The sequence below is a fragment of the Geospiza fortis genome, unplaced genomic scaffold, assembly GCF_000277835.1.
Source record: "Geospiza fortis unplaced genomic scaffold, GeoFor_1.0 scaffold11, whole genome shotgun sequence".
Classification (NCBI taxonomy): Eukaryota; Metazoa; Chordata; class Aves; order Passeriformes; family Thraupidae; genus Geospiza; species Geospiza fortis.
Window position 1 is genome coordinate 9,107,268 of NW_005054304.1, and position 15,338 is coordinate 9,122,605.

Below are 15,338 nucleotides of genomic sequence, written 5' to 3' on the forward strand. Positions count from 1 at the left end.
CCCCCGCTGGTGCGGCGGGACCGGCGGCTCCGAGCCCGGGCGGGCTGCGGTGCGGGCCGGCGTTCGGCCGGCGTTTGAAATTCCCCCTGGCAGACGCACCGAGCGTTTGATCGTCCAGAGGAAGGTTTCACCCTTAGCTGGTTTGTTTGCACAGTGCTCCGCACGTGAAGCGAGATTGGTGGTTCGCGGTGTTTTCCTTTAGCTGCTGCCCTGGCACATTTTAAGTAATTTGTTAAATAAAACTTGGAGCGGGTCTTCTTTGTTTGCCGTTCCTTCCTGGTGTATCTGTCGGGCTAGAGATGCAGATATACCAGAATTAAGGGGGTGAGAAAGGAAAGATGAGTGATGCTGAGTGTGATGCACGGTATATCAGCGCGCATTTTCTTACCTCCTATTTCTAGTTGCTACAAATGAAAAAGAATGGTGTCAATTCCTAACAGAATTAATTATTTTTCCTGGGTCTGTAGCTGTAACTAGTTGATGATCAGTTAAAAAAAACCATAAAGCTACACAGGTGCTTTAGTTTCAATTGCCAGGTAAAGCCTGCCCACCTGTGTGAAACAACTGCACTCTGTTGGTCAGTCGATGTGGCTTGCTTTTCTGCAGTCTCATAATTTACAGTGACCTGTCACTGCAGCGGTTTTCATTTAGCGGGAGTGAACTGAACGTGTATTTTTATGCAGAAAGAAATCTGTGACTAATTCAGATCCTCTTTTTAAAAGAATTCTGTGCACAGGGCAATTAAACAACTTAGTTCTCGCTTTAATGGTGAGCAAGCCTCCTAAGAATCCTAGCTCGAACTTGGCGGGTACTTTTCTTCCTCTTCAGCCTCAGGAGAGCTCAATCTTGTGTGCTTCCCCTTCTGTTCACTGGTGCTTGTCGAGGTTTTTAAGGGTGGGTTGAGTCAGCGCCTGGGGTCAGAGCTGCCCCTTTGCTGGATGCCCGCAGGCAGTGGTGGGTTGGGAATGGCCCAGTTACCCTGGCACCTCTGGTACAAGCTCCAAATTCTGCTTCCTTAAATATATATATATATATATATTTTTTTTTTTTTTTTTTTATCTTGTGCTCCCTAATGCCAGTAGCCCTGCTCTGGTTACCTGAGTAACCAGAGTAACTTTTGTCGGTGTGAATAAAAAAAAGTCTGAGTGGACCTCTGCTGCTTTGGGAGGTGAACCCAAAAACGCGCGTTGTGGATGACTCTCTTGGGGAGTGACATCCTTGCATCGATGGGGGCTGTGCGACAGCCCTGCTCTCATGCTCCTTGTGGGTGGGCTGCATTTGGAAAAATCCACCGCCTCTGAGAAATTAACGTGGTCCCCTGCAGTGTAGGAACAGCTAAACGCGGGCTTTTCAGAGTTTGGTGGGGTTTGCAGCCGCCTGTGGCTGCTTGGCTGAAGGTCCACCTTAAATGTCCCTATATGAGTATGGAATCTGGCTGTGCCCCGGTGTAGTCTTACACCAGCCTGCCCTGGTGTGCTCCTGCCGGGCTTCAACTCTACAAAAATAGACGGCATCCACTACCTAAGATGTCATTGTAACATTACTTATCTGAGGTGGAGCTGAAGCCCTTATCTTTGACGCTAAACAGCGCTTTAATATCTCAGTTGCCTTTTAAAGGTAATTTGTTAGCCACATTTGTGGAGAGGGAGATGCTTGCATTTTGCTTCCTCAGCATTGAATCGTGACTGTGGATATTTTGCTTTAGTTCACGGCTTTCATTTTGAGGGTTGGTTTTAATACCTGTCTCATCTGTAACATCATTCTGCCACTATGAAGCTATGCTATAAAAATAAGAAAGTCACAGGGACTTTATTTTCGTCTGACTAACTGCAAAGTTGTGATGTTTTTGGCATTGTTGTGTTTAGAAATAAGCTTTGAGCTGATGACAGGGCAGCATATGATACTAATTTTGTTAGAAATGAATGTGCTAGTAGTGCTAATGTCTTCCATACTTCAGTTTAAGGCTTGCTATCAATTCATGCTTGTCTCAATATTGACTTTTTTTAAGCTGGGCTTTAATGCTGGATGGTTTTACCACCCCTGCCCCACACGGTGTTTTGTTAGTAAAAAGTAGTTGTCAAACATTTTGGCAGCGGCAGTTCTCAAAGTTTTGTTTCTTCCTAAGCTATGGAGGGAAACAACATATGGGGAATAAAAGCACAAGTCATGACAGACCTTGTGTGGGGTTTTTGGCTGTTATGGGGGCAGGGGAATACAGCCAAAGAAAGACGGTTTTCAAAATTGCAGACAGTGCCTTTTGTTTTTATCATCTTTAAATTAAATCTCTAATCCTCTTCTGCAGGCATCAGTTCTTTGGATTTGGTCGGTGAATACTAAACATCATGAGCAACTACAGCGTGTCTTTGGTCGGGCCGGCTCCCTGGGGTTTCAGGCTTCAAGGGGGCAAGGATTTCAATGTGCCTCTGTCTATCTCTCGAGTAAGTGCATTTGCTTCTTTTGCTACATGTGGGTATCTGTTATGCTGTGGCCAACCCACAACCTTCAGACAAAGCCATTAATTATAGACACTGGGGCTCCGCTTGCCCTGTGGCACGGAGGGCTGTTGGGGATCGGGGAGTGAGGGATAGAAAGAGGGAAATAAATCTTTATTGTATAAAGGCTGCAAGAATATTAGCTTAGGAAGGACTTGTTCATTTGAAATGGTTGTTTTACCTGCATTTGTTTGTTCAAATAACAAAAGAAATTACCCTCGAATTCCCTTCCCTGTTCCCATCCAGAAAATAGAGATGCAGAGGTTGAAGGCTGACAGGAAACAAGCAATTTACTTTGCTGGGCTGAGCCTGTGCATTTCAAATGGGAAGCAGTGGGGGAAAATCACTCGTGTAACACTTGTTTATTCAGCAGCTCTTAGCTGCTCGAGGATCTTGTGGTGTCTGTTGTTACAAATCCTACCATTTGTAATAAAAAAGTACTTAAATGACAGTAGTTGTAAATAGCAGTTCATCAATATGTGTCTGAGTGAACGTGCCAGTTTCTCATGAGTGTTTTATAGAGTATATGCTCTGAACTGGTATTCAAAGGATTTGAGGAACTAAGTCAAAACAAATATGATCTTTGTACCCAGCACTGTCTAGCTAGTTTCCTACTTTAAAACTGTGTTTTCAGGAAGGCTTGTCTTTCACTGTGGGCTAAGTTTCAAAGCTTTTGCAGATGGCTGAAGCACTTTGCACATAAAATATAGGGACAAACTTTGCAGTATTGAATTTCTAGAATCACTGGAAATCTCTGAGTGAAGGGACTGGCTTTTGATGGCTTTGTACCCTGACACCTTTAAATCTGATTAGCCAGGTGGAATCATTTATATACAAGTGCCCCCTCCTCTGTCAACAGCTCTCCTCACCCTTCTGCATTTTCATGGAGTTTAGTGACAAAGATGAATTATTTTTTACACCTGTTGGGATAGCAGAATTTATACTGCCCTGGGAGATGGAGCGGGTTTCTATTTGGGTTTATGCATCATGGTGATATTTTTAGCTAATCTTAACTAGTGTTTCAAATCCTTCCAGTTCGTTTAGTCTTGGCTTATCTTATCCACTGGTGGATTATGCTGGTGAAATTAAAAGTACAGTTTGGCTCTGAAAAATTCTTTTTATATAGCTAAAATAGACTGGAGAGCTGTAGAAATGCCTGGGTACTGATTAGGACAGATGATATGTGAGACAATAAGGGGTTGAAAAGCAGTTTAATCTTGGATTGCAGGGACTTTAAAGCTGAACTGTAATTCAGTTTCTTGTTCAATAGCTGATGAGAAATATGAAGTGGGGATGTGGATGGAACTCTACTGATTTGGTGGTACAAGGGTTTACAAAGGCCCAGGAGCTTGCCTGCACAGGGTCCTGTGTGTGATACTGACGAGCAGTTAAGCGCTATAGGCAGTCAGCCATGTGAAACAAAGCACTTTGGGAAAGGGTAATACTTTTTCTGTACAGGCCTCTGTTATCCTGGAGATCTAGAGTGCAGTCCTGCCTGCCTGTAAGCAGGCTTCCCATCTAAAAGAGGAAACATATGTTGGAATTAGCCTAGACTACAACTTTATTGCAAGAATCAAATTCGCTGTCGCATGGAGTAGCCTGGAGGAATTGGCCTCAAGAGCTACCTATAAAAGCCTCAGTTATGGGATTTCCTAATGACAAATGTCAGTGCCCACAAGAGCAGAACATAATGAAAGACGGGGTCTGGTGTGGTTTTGGAGCTTTAATTTGTGCATGGGCGGGGAAGCACAATCTCCACTTCACCTCAGCACCGCTCCTGCACTGTGTCTTCCTACTTGCACCTAAAAGTATGCAAGTATTAGACTGCCCGGTGCCTTTTTTTTTTTATTTCCCCCGCCTCCTTTGGATCAAAAAAAAGGCTTAGCTCTGGTATGCCAATCCAGCTTTGGCCCGATGGTTTTTACTGGAAGAATTCAACACCCATGTTCCTGGTATGCTAGAACACTGTGTACAATTCACCCCCCCAAGCCGTTCTTGTCCTGATGCAGCATAAATTCCTTCCTGTATCTGAAGGCTGCTAATTAAATTATTTTAGCAAAACAGTAATGAGACAGCATAATTATGTTCCTTGGCAAGGAACATAATCTTCGGTTTTGTTTGGTTTTTCATTTGTCCTCTGGAAGCTGAAGATGAATGCTGGGCTGCTGAGGGCTGATTTCCTGCTTTAGTTTAAACTCCTTGAAATTAGGTTTAAATAAAGTGTAGTTTATGAAACACAGAGAATACACTGGTTTCTAAAGATGTTTATCTGAAAAGTTAGTGTCTTCACTAATGATTTGAACAAATTAAGATCTCACAGTTCCTCGAAGAAAGTTTTTAGTAAGTCACTAGAGTTTGAACAGTTTGAACTAGAGGATACAGTTTAAGTGGGCGTATTCCTTGTTGCCTCTGAAGGGTATAATGAGCTTGTTTTGTGTCCTTCAGTTGAAATTCTTATGGTCAGCTAAGACTAACGTTCAGGGGTAGCATTTAACTTTTCATAAATTAGTATATTGCAGACTAGTCAGAACTTCTTACCAATAGCAACAGTTATTGCAGGGTAATGTCAGTCACTTTATATAGCTGAGTGCTGTAAAGTTGCTATGTTTAATTATACAGCTGTACACATTTCATGGGAAGCAATAAACGTGATGCTGGGGTTGCTGTGATGTGATGGTTATTACATATAACAGTGTAAATATACACCGTATATGCACACAGTTATGTGTGCATACATGACATGTACGCATGTCCATATAGCACAGATGCATGTGCCACTTGTTTCATGAACTTGTATCTGGCTGGACTTCACCAGGGTGGCTTTTCCCAGTTCTCCTCCCTGCCTGGTGAAGGCACTTGTGTGAACCCTGCAGAGTGCCACTGCACAGGTCAGGAATTTAACACTGGGAAGCTGCTGTGGGGCGGTGGGAGAGTCATGGGCGGTATGGTTCCCATGAAGCAAGGGCCCCTGGGAAGGAAGTTGTGAAAGTAATAAAGGATAAAGGGAGGGTTGAGGTTTATTAACAGCCAAGTGTTGAAGTGGCTCAGGCTGCCACATGTAAGTGTACTGTAGGGCTTCCAGGTAGTGAATTCTGAGGTGGCATTTGTGTAACAAGAGATTGCAAACTGTGAGCAGCTGGCCTGCAGTGATGAATGCAGAAATTACTAGAGACCAGGTGTGCAAACTTAGATTATTCTGAGTTGCTGTTCTTACTGTTTCCTCATGGTGGTTTATGTTAATTAAAGAAGCAACTGATGTCCTTATTCCTTCAAGACCTATACTACCATGCAAAAATAAAAAAAAGAAGGGAAAGCTAGAAGAGATGAGAACAAGATTTGTTTGCACATGAGTTTATTCTCATTCAATAGAAGTAACAAATGCAGTTTTGGAAATAAAGTACTCCAATATATTGCTAGGTGGGATTCATGAAGTGGCTCTCAGGCATGCTAAATTCTATATTAACAGAATTTGGGGTTAATAATATCTACAACATCTATGTTATTTAAGTGCAACACAGTAGCTTTTAAAACTATCTATGCTTCTTTTGACTTTGAATTAATATTATATTTGCTTTACTTTTTGGCAAGTTGATTAGTTCCCCATGCTTCTTTAACACAGCCAGAATAATCTCAGTAAGCATGACTAACATTAGAACTGTCAAAACTGCTGTCCTCTGCAGATTGAAATAAATGGTGTTTGGTATTGATGATGTAGTCATTATTTTGGGATGACCTGTGAGAGGTTTGGATACTTGTTCCAAAAGTGTGCTTGACATGTTAGTAGCTTATCAAAATTTTTGTGATGTAGTCTCTAAAAGGTACTTCTCTCTGTTTTATGGCAATATTTATGACTAGAAACAAGGAAATACTTAATCAAAGCTATAGTTTAAAGATTAATATAGTCTGTAGGCAATATATCCCCTCCCACCCAATGCACATACATCAGATGCTTTCCTATATTTAAGTTACTTTCTTGTTGAATCCTGATGACAGGTTTAGCTATTGTCATTCAGAAGATGTTTTGCTGTTTGTTTTTCTCTTGCTGTAGGAATTAAATGGAATACAGTTGTGTTGAAATGCTTGACCTGAATGACAGCTCTGTTTTTCTACTGCAGCTTCTTTCAGTATGTTTCCCGCAGCTTCTTTCTGCTTCACTGATCACTTTTCTTCTTCAAAATACCCAAAACAAACAAACACCACTCCTGCCTCAGAAATAACCACTTGGTTTTGCAGTTTTCTCAGTTTTCATTATTTCAGCTGTTTCAAGGATGTTTTTGTGTTGAAGTTGCAAGCTTATAGTTGACAGAATACTCATGATAATAAGTCTGTTGGAAAGAAGTACGCTCAAGGAGTAGGTGGGAGAGCAGCCCACCTTGGAATGAAGTAGGGAATGTGCAAGTACAGCACGTCAGCTGCTCGGTATTCATCCCACATGAGCATCCTGATGTTCTTTATGCTGATATTGGGAGGTCATTAATATGTATGAAAATAGTGAGAAGACAATAAAGGAAAATGATGTTTTGAATGGACCTGGAGCATGTCAACTTTGACTGACTAGAGTCTGACTGAGCCTCTTGCCCTTGTGTTTGTGTGAATTATTTTATTAAGCTGTATGTGTCATTTCCAGTAAAATCAAGTTTTGTGGAAGTATGAAATAAGTTATTTCAATGGAGGGCTGGGGAAATAGTCTTTCAAGCAGGTATGTGAATAGGAGAGAAACATTAGAACTGCTGGCCTGGCCAGTGATAATTGTGTCAGTAACTTTATGCTTCATCCTGGAAGCTGCTGAGAGCTCCTGACTAAACCCTAGCTGGCAGCTGCTGGCATTGGTGTGCTGGGTTGATTTGTTACTGAGTTGTGATGGTTTGCACAAATGCAGCTGAAGATGCATTCCACTGCTGCAGCTGAGCTGGATTGGGAACTGGCTGAATGGCAGAGCTCAGGGCTGGGATCAATGGCACAGGGTCTAATTAGAGACCTGCAGCCAGCAGTGTTCCTCAAGAGTCAATCCTGGGTCCGGTCCTGTTCAATTTAGGAATAAGTGACCTGGATGAAGGGATGGAGCGTCCCCTCAGCAAGCTTGCTGATGATAGAAAACTGGGAAGAGTGGCTGACACAGCAGTAGGCTGTGCTGTCATTCATTGAAATCCTGTCAGGGTGGAGTGTTGGGCAGAGAGGAACATAATGAAGTTCAACAGAGCACTAACACAGAGTCCTGCCCCTGGGGAAGAACAACCCTGTGCACCAACACGGGCTGGGGACTGATCTGCTGGAGAGCAACTCTGCCAAGAAGGACCTGGAGGTCTGCAGGACAGCAAATTCCATGAGCCAGCAGCGTGTCTTGGTGGCCAAAAAGACCAGCGGTATCCTGGGATGCCTTAGGAAGAGCAATGTGACTGTGCTCCTGTACTGATATCTGATGAGGCTGCATCTGGAGTGCTGTGCCCGGTTCTGGGCTCCTTAGTACAAGAAAGACAAGTAAATGTTGGGGGGGTCCAACAAAGGGCTGTGAAGATGAGTAGGGGACTGGAGCATCACTTTTTGAGCGAAGTCCAAGAGAGTTGAACCTGGAGAAGACATAGCGTGTGCCCAAGACAAGGGACAGCAGACACAAACTGAAACACAGGAAGCTCCATCTCAATATGAGGAAAAATTTCTTTATTTCAAGTGTAGCAGAGCACTGGAACAGGCTGATGAGACAGGCTGTGGAGTCTCCTTCTCTGGAAATATTCAAAACCCACCTGGACACAATCCTGTGCTAGCTGTCGCAAGTTAGCCTGCTTTAGCAGCAGGGTTGAACCAGATGCTCTCCAGACATCCCTTCTAATCCCAAACTTTCTGTAATTCTGTAACTTCCTGGCACGGGTCAGAGATGCTGTCAGACATCACAGCCTGTACCTGCTGATGCTGCTCCTAGAGCAGCAAATGCTGTATTTTACAGGAGCTATCAGTACTTATGAAATCAATAGGATTTGCCAAGATACCAAGCAAGAAGTGTTATTCTGTTCAGTTTAATGTTGTTTACAAGATGTGGTTTACTGAAAAATATGACAATGACAAATGAGCTACCAGCGGCAAAGTCTACATCCTCTGTGCACCAAGTCCTGAAGGAGCAGAGGTTTTCCAGGTTTTCCTTTGGATAATTACAAAGTTCCCAGCTGCACAAGTGGCTTAATATGAGCAAGTGTGCTGGAAGCCCTAAGAGTGCTGGCTAGTGCTTCAGAGTTAGTGTAGTTGCAAGCAACTGTCTTTAGAGAGCTCCACACTTTAACCTAAAGATGGGAAGAGAGATCTGTTGGTATGGATGTAATTTCCTGACTGCCTCTTGTCTCACTGTGCTTTAACATCTTTGTGATGGAAATTGGGAAAAGGGCTGTTTCCTCTGACCATTTGTTTTCCTTCCCTTGTCTGTTCTGCTGTGTGGTTTAAAGAATGACAGACCAGCACTGGTGTGTGGGCTTGGGAAGAAGGGAGGGCTTGGGGGAGAAGAGGCGTAAGAAAAGTGTCTGCATCTTGTTCTCTTCGTGACCTTATTGGTTAGACAACCTCTTCAGACTGAGTAGGAAGAAAATTTTAAAAAAACCAGTTCCTCTGCTGATGTCATTCCACCAAAGGTGAAGCTGACTGTACTGGGAGAAAAAGGAACCAAAGAGTTTGTAGCTGAGCGATGTCTGATGTTATGTGTGAACACATTCTTTTTACATTAAAAAATGCTGGTTCTTCTTTTTCCCCTTATAAGTGACATTTTAGTTACTGTATGAGGAATATAAGGTAAATATTTCATGATGGAAAAACTAAAGTATTTGTTTGCAGTGTCTACTTCTCAAAGACAGACGTAGTGAAAAAATAAACTCTGATTAGATGTTCAGGGCAGATGCAAAACTGGCAGTCCTTCCAGAGGCCAAAAGACAGGAGCATTTATTGAATAGTAACTGCAAAATATTAGGCATGTTTTCTTTGCAAGTATCTTGCCCTGGAGGCCTGACAGCTTCCGTCGACTTCCCCACCATTTGGAGATGCTATTTTTAGTGTAACTGTTTTTCTCATTATTCATTGGCCGATGGCTATCAAAAGGCATTGTGAGAAGAGACATGGTGTTGAAAGGTTTGTTTGTTTGGCTTTGGTATGGAGCCAGGAGATAACATTGTTGCCTTTTTTTCTTTTTAATTATTATTTGTTTTGACTTTTTAAGAATAGTTTTCATATGTTACCAATATAAGGGAAAGTGTGAGAGAAAACTGTTTCTCATATGCCTAAGGCAGTGGAAATATGGGAAAGGTGATACTCTTCCTGCCAGTGGTCATAAAAAATGAAAATTGAGGCTGAGGTTAGTTTGAACAAATATGAGGAATAGAATCATTGAATCATTTAGGTTGGAAAAGTCCTATAAGATCGTTGAGTCCAACCACTAATTCAGCAGTGCCAAGTCCACCACTAAACCATGTCCTGAAGTGCCACATCTACACATCTTTAAATGTCTCCAGGGATGGTGACTCAACCACTTTCTTAACCACTTTCTTGGGTAGCCTATTCCAATGCTTAATAACCCCTTTGGTGAAGAATTTTCTATATATCCAATGTAAACCTCCCTTGGCACAACTTGAGGCCGTTTCCTCTTGTCCTTCTTGTTTGTTGGGAGAAGCTGACTCTCACCTTACTACAGCCTCCTTTCAGGTAGCTGTAGAGAGCAATAAGGTCCCCCTGAGCTTCCTTTCCTCCAGGTTAAACACCTCTGGCTCCCCCCACTGCTCCCCATGAGACTTGTGCTCCAGACCCTTCATCAGCTCCCTTGCCCTTTTCTGGACACTCTCCAGCACCTCAGTGTCTTTCTTGTAATGAAGGGCACAAAACTGGACACAGGATTCAAGGTGTGGCCCCACCAGTCATGAGTACAGGGGTACAATCCCTTCCTTGCTCCTGCTGCCCCACTGTTTTTGACACAAGCTAGGATGCCATTGGCCTTCTTGGCACACACTGGCACACATTGGCTCATGTTCAGCTGCTGCCAACCAGCACCTCCAGGTGCTTTTCCACCAGGCCGTTTTGCAGCCACTCTGCCCCAAGCCTGTCACACTTCATGGGGTTGTTGTGACCCAAGCACAGGAACTTTTCCTTGTTGAACCTCATTCAGTTGGCCTCAGCCCATTGTTCTGTCGAGTAAGTTTGCTTCTACAGGTGGCTGTTACAAGAATAGAGACAGGAGGGATGGAGGCCACTGCTAAGGCCAGTGCTCCATGAGTTTGGATGACAGCAGTGAAAATATGACAGAAGTGCCTCTTCAGATTCCCTTGCTATGTGAGGTCCTCAAGCTGAATTTGCAGAGGGAGGTACTATGTTTTCTTAGAAGAGCAGATATGGGTTCCCTCCCTCTTCCCATTTATTTTCTTCTTTCATTGCTCTCCTTTCAACACTGTCAGTTACTCAGGTGGTGTCCCACACGCAGTAGCTTTTCATCTTGTGTCACCTCAAGGCATCAGTGCAGTTTTGTGTAGCTGCTTGGTTATGCTATCCTGAGTAGAGAGGTAGCATGGGGAAAAATGACATGCAGTAAGTTGATGATCTTATCATGATACACACCCTTAAAACAGATTAATAAGTGGTGCACCAAAAACTGTACACCAAAACTACTAAGTAGCCACAGAGCACAGAGACTTGTAGACCAGAAAATTTCAAGTGGAATAGTCCATAATATTTTACCACTATGGATTAGTATTGCAGTTTTTTTCTCATTTTGAGTTACTTTTTCATTTGAAACTTCAGCTTAAACAGTTAAGCTTAGTAGATGTAAGAGATAGTTGAAAGTATTGGAACGAATGAACTCTTGCAACTGCTGTCAGCTGTGCCTGTAGCAAAGCCCTAAAGTAAAATGTAATGCCTTGTGTGAAGTCCCATAGGCTAAAAAGTAGATCTTGCCAGGTCTCTAGTAGTCCTGTTGGAAAGGTCAAATGGTTTGCATGTTAACTGGATATGAAAGAAGTTTGACTTATCCTGGGCTATATTAAGGAATGATCTAACTCAGTATCTAGTTTTTCCTTGACAAGTAATAAAACAATGTGAAGTACTTGCCCTGAGAAGGCAACAGAAAATTTTATTTTGTGCTAATTATTTCATAGGTCTTTTGAAGACCTGACTAGTGATTTAGATGCTAAACCTGGATTAATGTAGAATGCATCAATTTCAGGAGGGTAAAATTCCCTGTTTATTTAGCTTTTGTATTTATGAATGTAATTGGATTATGTTTAGTTATTCTTGCACCCTAAATTTATTCAGACTGTGGAGAAAATGATCCCAAGTGTCTCTAAGTGTGATGCTGTATTGGTAGCAATGTCATTTGAGATTTTTTAAAAGAAATTCTCTAGAGCCAAGGCAAAATGCTGTAAATATAAAAAACGCACACATAAAGGTGTATTTTTGTTATTAAAAAGATGGTATCACTTTGGTGGAAACTCTAGCTATGGAACATTTTGTTCAGAACCCTTGAAAAACAAAAGCAGCTTTGCTGTGCAAAAGCTCCCTCTGCCAAGCAGAGGAGCTCAATCTCAAAGTTTATAGTGCATCTGCTATTAAAGATTTTTCTATTTAATGTGCATCTTATACATGACAAGCCAGCTGTAGTTTTGAGTCCAGTGTTTTCTACCTCTTCTCTTTGTGGTTCTAGACTTTGCATTACATTGTGGAAGACATGGGGTGACGGGTTCATGGGATTGTTTGTCTACAATTTGCGTGTGTATCTGAGCAATACCTTCTGTGCTGTTCTAATTTTCTTTACCTAATGCCTTTAAAAGGAGGGACAAAAGCAAACAAAAAGTCAGGGGAGATTTACAAGCCACAGAGCCTGTGGAGGTAGGGTTGGGCTTGCTTTTATTAGACCGATAGGGAAATGGAAGCCTTGTAAAGCTTTAAACATCCAAGACCTCTTGTTAAATTCATAGAATCACAGAATGGGTCAGATTGGAAAGGACTGCAGTGTGTCAGCTGGTCCAACCTCCCTGCTCAGTGTCATCCCAGAGCACATGGCACAGGATTGTGTCCAGACAGTTCTTGGATATCTCCAGAGAGGGACACGCTGCAACCTCTCTGGGCAGCCTGTTCCAGTGCTTGGTCACCCGCACAGTAGAGAAGTTCTTCCTCACAGTCATGTGGAACTTCCTGTGCATCAGTTTCTGACATTGGTGAGGTCGCCTCTTGGTCATTTCTCCTTGAGGCTGAACAGGCCCAGCTCCCTCAGCCTTTCCTGGTTTGAGAGATGCTTCAGTCCTTTGATTATCTTTGTCACCCTCCACTGGACCTTCTCCAGGAGCTCCCTGTCTCTCTTATCCTGAGGAGCGCAGAACTGGACACAGCACTCCAGATGTACCTCATCAGGACTGAGTAGAGGGCAGGATCACTCCCCTCGACCTGCTGCCCATGCTCTTCCTAATGCAGCTCAGGATCCACTTGGCCCTCTTGGTTCCCAGGGCACACTATTGGTTCATGGACAGCTTGGTGTCCACCACTATCCCCAGGTCCTTCTTCATAGAGCTGCTCTCCAGCAGATCAGCCCCCAGTCTGTGGGGGTGCATGGACCCTGCAAAAGCCTTTGTTGAATTTCAGACAGTTCTTCTGTTGGCTTTCTGCAGCTGCTCATCAAATCACAGTGTTCTGAATCTAGACCAAATGACAGTGTTCTTTGGTAGTATGCTAGCAGTTGTTTAGAAATGAAAAGGCAACCCCCAAAATATATATTCAGGATATATTTAATCTTTGGGGGATGGTGGACTAGTTCTTTGTGGAGGACTGATTGTTGGAATCATGACTTGATCAAGTGTAATGTAAAGAGTCATCAGGGGCCACAAACAGCCTTGCAAAGGAAGCAGTAGTGGCTGGAGAGCCTTGCATCCTACCTGGTTCCTGAGTTCCTGTCTTCTTTAAATATTTTTTTAATGCTGAGAGATGTGAGGAAGGCCCCCTTCCCCAAATATTGGCACTCTCAAAAGTGGGAATAAGCTTGTGTAGTACCAAATTGTCCTCTTGGATGTGAATTGGCCCCCACCCCTGTCAGTGCTACTCACAGGCTGAAGAAGGTTGGCAGAAGAAAACCTGTGTTTGCGTTTTTGTGATGGAGCTTAAAGCCAGCTCCACAGATGAAGTTCTTCCTCCATCAGTGCCCAAAGCAGGGATAGTAGATGGGAATGGTGCAGCAGAGGTTCTCTCAGCCCAACAGGCTTGGCCCCAGGAACTGGGTCTGCTGGCACAGTGGCGGCAGATACCTGGGGACAGTACAGGCTGGAAGTGCCGAAGCCAGACTTGCTAGGACATGTCTGTCAGCATACTAAGCTGTGAAAACTGCCACTGAATGCTTATTAAATAACCACTTCTGTCAGCTATGAATACATTCTCTTCTCTCCACTTTCCAGCTGTCATATTTTGGCAGCTGGCTAGAATCAAAAGTCACTGTAGCTGGGGTGTACATGAATCTCCTTTGAGAGGATAATTTGTAAATTAAATTAGTTTGGCATTGTGCAAATCAATTGTAATCCTGTAAATACTAATAACCCAGGCCTTGGCCCTGGAAAAACACTCAAGGAAAAGTGCAACTGTGGGCATATAAGTTGTTACCATAAGATGACACTTGCATAAGGCTCGGCCTGTGTCGATGTACATCACGGCTCAGCACCTTGCAGTTTTGGTTCTTCAAATTTGTTACCAGGAAGAAAGAAGCACAGACTTGCTTGGAGGAGACAGTTGACCTTTCCCAGACAACTTTCTACTTTGTCTCGAAGATGCATGAGCCAGTGATTGTTAGCCGAAGAGAATTGACTAGCAGAGATGTTTGTGTGGCATCCAGAGAACTCAAATAGAAACAGGCCTTTATCAGACAGCCAAATTCCATCAGTAAATCAAGTGCTTTAGTAGTGCTAACTCTTGCCCTGAAAATGTAGAAATGCTCCATCCCCTTTTCTCTTAGCCGTATGCAATTATTGCATAAGTTATAATTTTTAAGGTAGAGATTACTACCCTCAGAGCATGTCCTTTTTTGGGTGGTTTTGTAAAACTTCTGAACTGCTGGTTAAATAATTGAGCTTATGAACAAAATACAGATGAGTAGGTGTTTTTGACTGAAAGATCAAATTTTGTGTAAATGTCTAGAAATGCAGTTCACTTCCAATGTGAAAACCTAGAGATGGTTTCCGTGAGGTGTGCACTTAAAGGTTGGAGGCTTGAATTCTTGCACTATCTCTCTGGATAAAAGTATCACCATCCCTCATATGTCAGAGGGAATGTGATACTCACTGGCAGTGGAGTAGCTGTTTTGTGGGAGTATTTTCCTCCGTTGACACATCTCCACTTCAGCTTTAAAATGTGCAAACTGCTGATCATTGAAACTTAAAATTACATTAATTAGTTTTGACGTCTGAACTGATGAAAACTGCTGCTGTTGCAGTTGACAGCCCAGATCAGTGCATATGTCTGTTCTGGATGGTGTGGGATGAAATAACTGGAAATTGCTCACAGGAAACTCTGATTATAACAGTCAAAGGAAGGATTTAGAGCAAACCAGTTGGTATTGATGCTTTACTTCGTAACCTCCTACCACTGTGGAAGGCCAGACTGCTGGGGTGTTCTCCCACTGCTTCCTCCTTGCAAATGAATGTAAGGCATACTTTTGGCTTTGGGATGGAGGCAGATGGGTGAAGTACAGGATTTTGGATGCCTTAGTCATTGACGTCAACTGGTTCCTGACCTCATCCACAGGATGGAGTGCCTCCAGTGTTTCTGCTAACTCTGAATGCCTGCTCTGTCACTCATTCACTCTGTACGTTTTTTTTCCCCTTCTTAATTGCATGTCCTAATTTTTTCATTCCT

General features: G+C 43.0%; 1 protein-coding gene across 2 annotated transcripts in view; it reads left to right on the forward strand.

Annotated features, from left to right (window-relative positions):
- Positions 1-2,302: 2,302 nt before the first annotated feature.
- Positions 2,303-15,338, forward strand: part of PDLIM5 (PDZ and LIM domain 5) — a 76,540-nt gene continuing 63,504 nt past the window's right edge. For both annotated transcript variants that reach the window (XM_031066422.1, XM_005418136.2), the window contains exon 1: positions 2,303-2,438. In XM_031066422.1, coding sequence (XP_030922282.1) covers positions 2,343-2,438 — 96 coding nt within the window. In that variant the 5' untranslated portion in view covers positions 2,303-2,342. The remainder of the gene's footprint in view (positions 2,439-15,338) is intronic.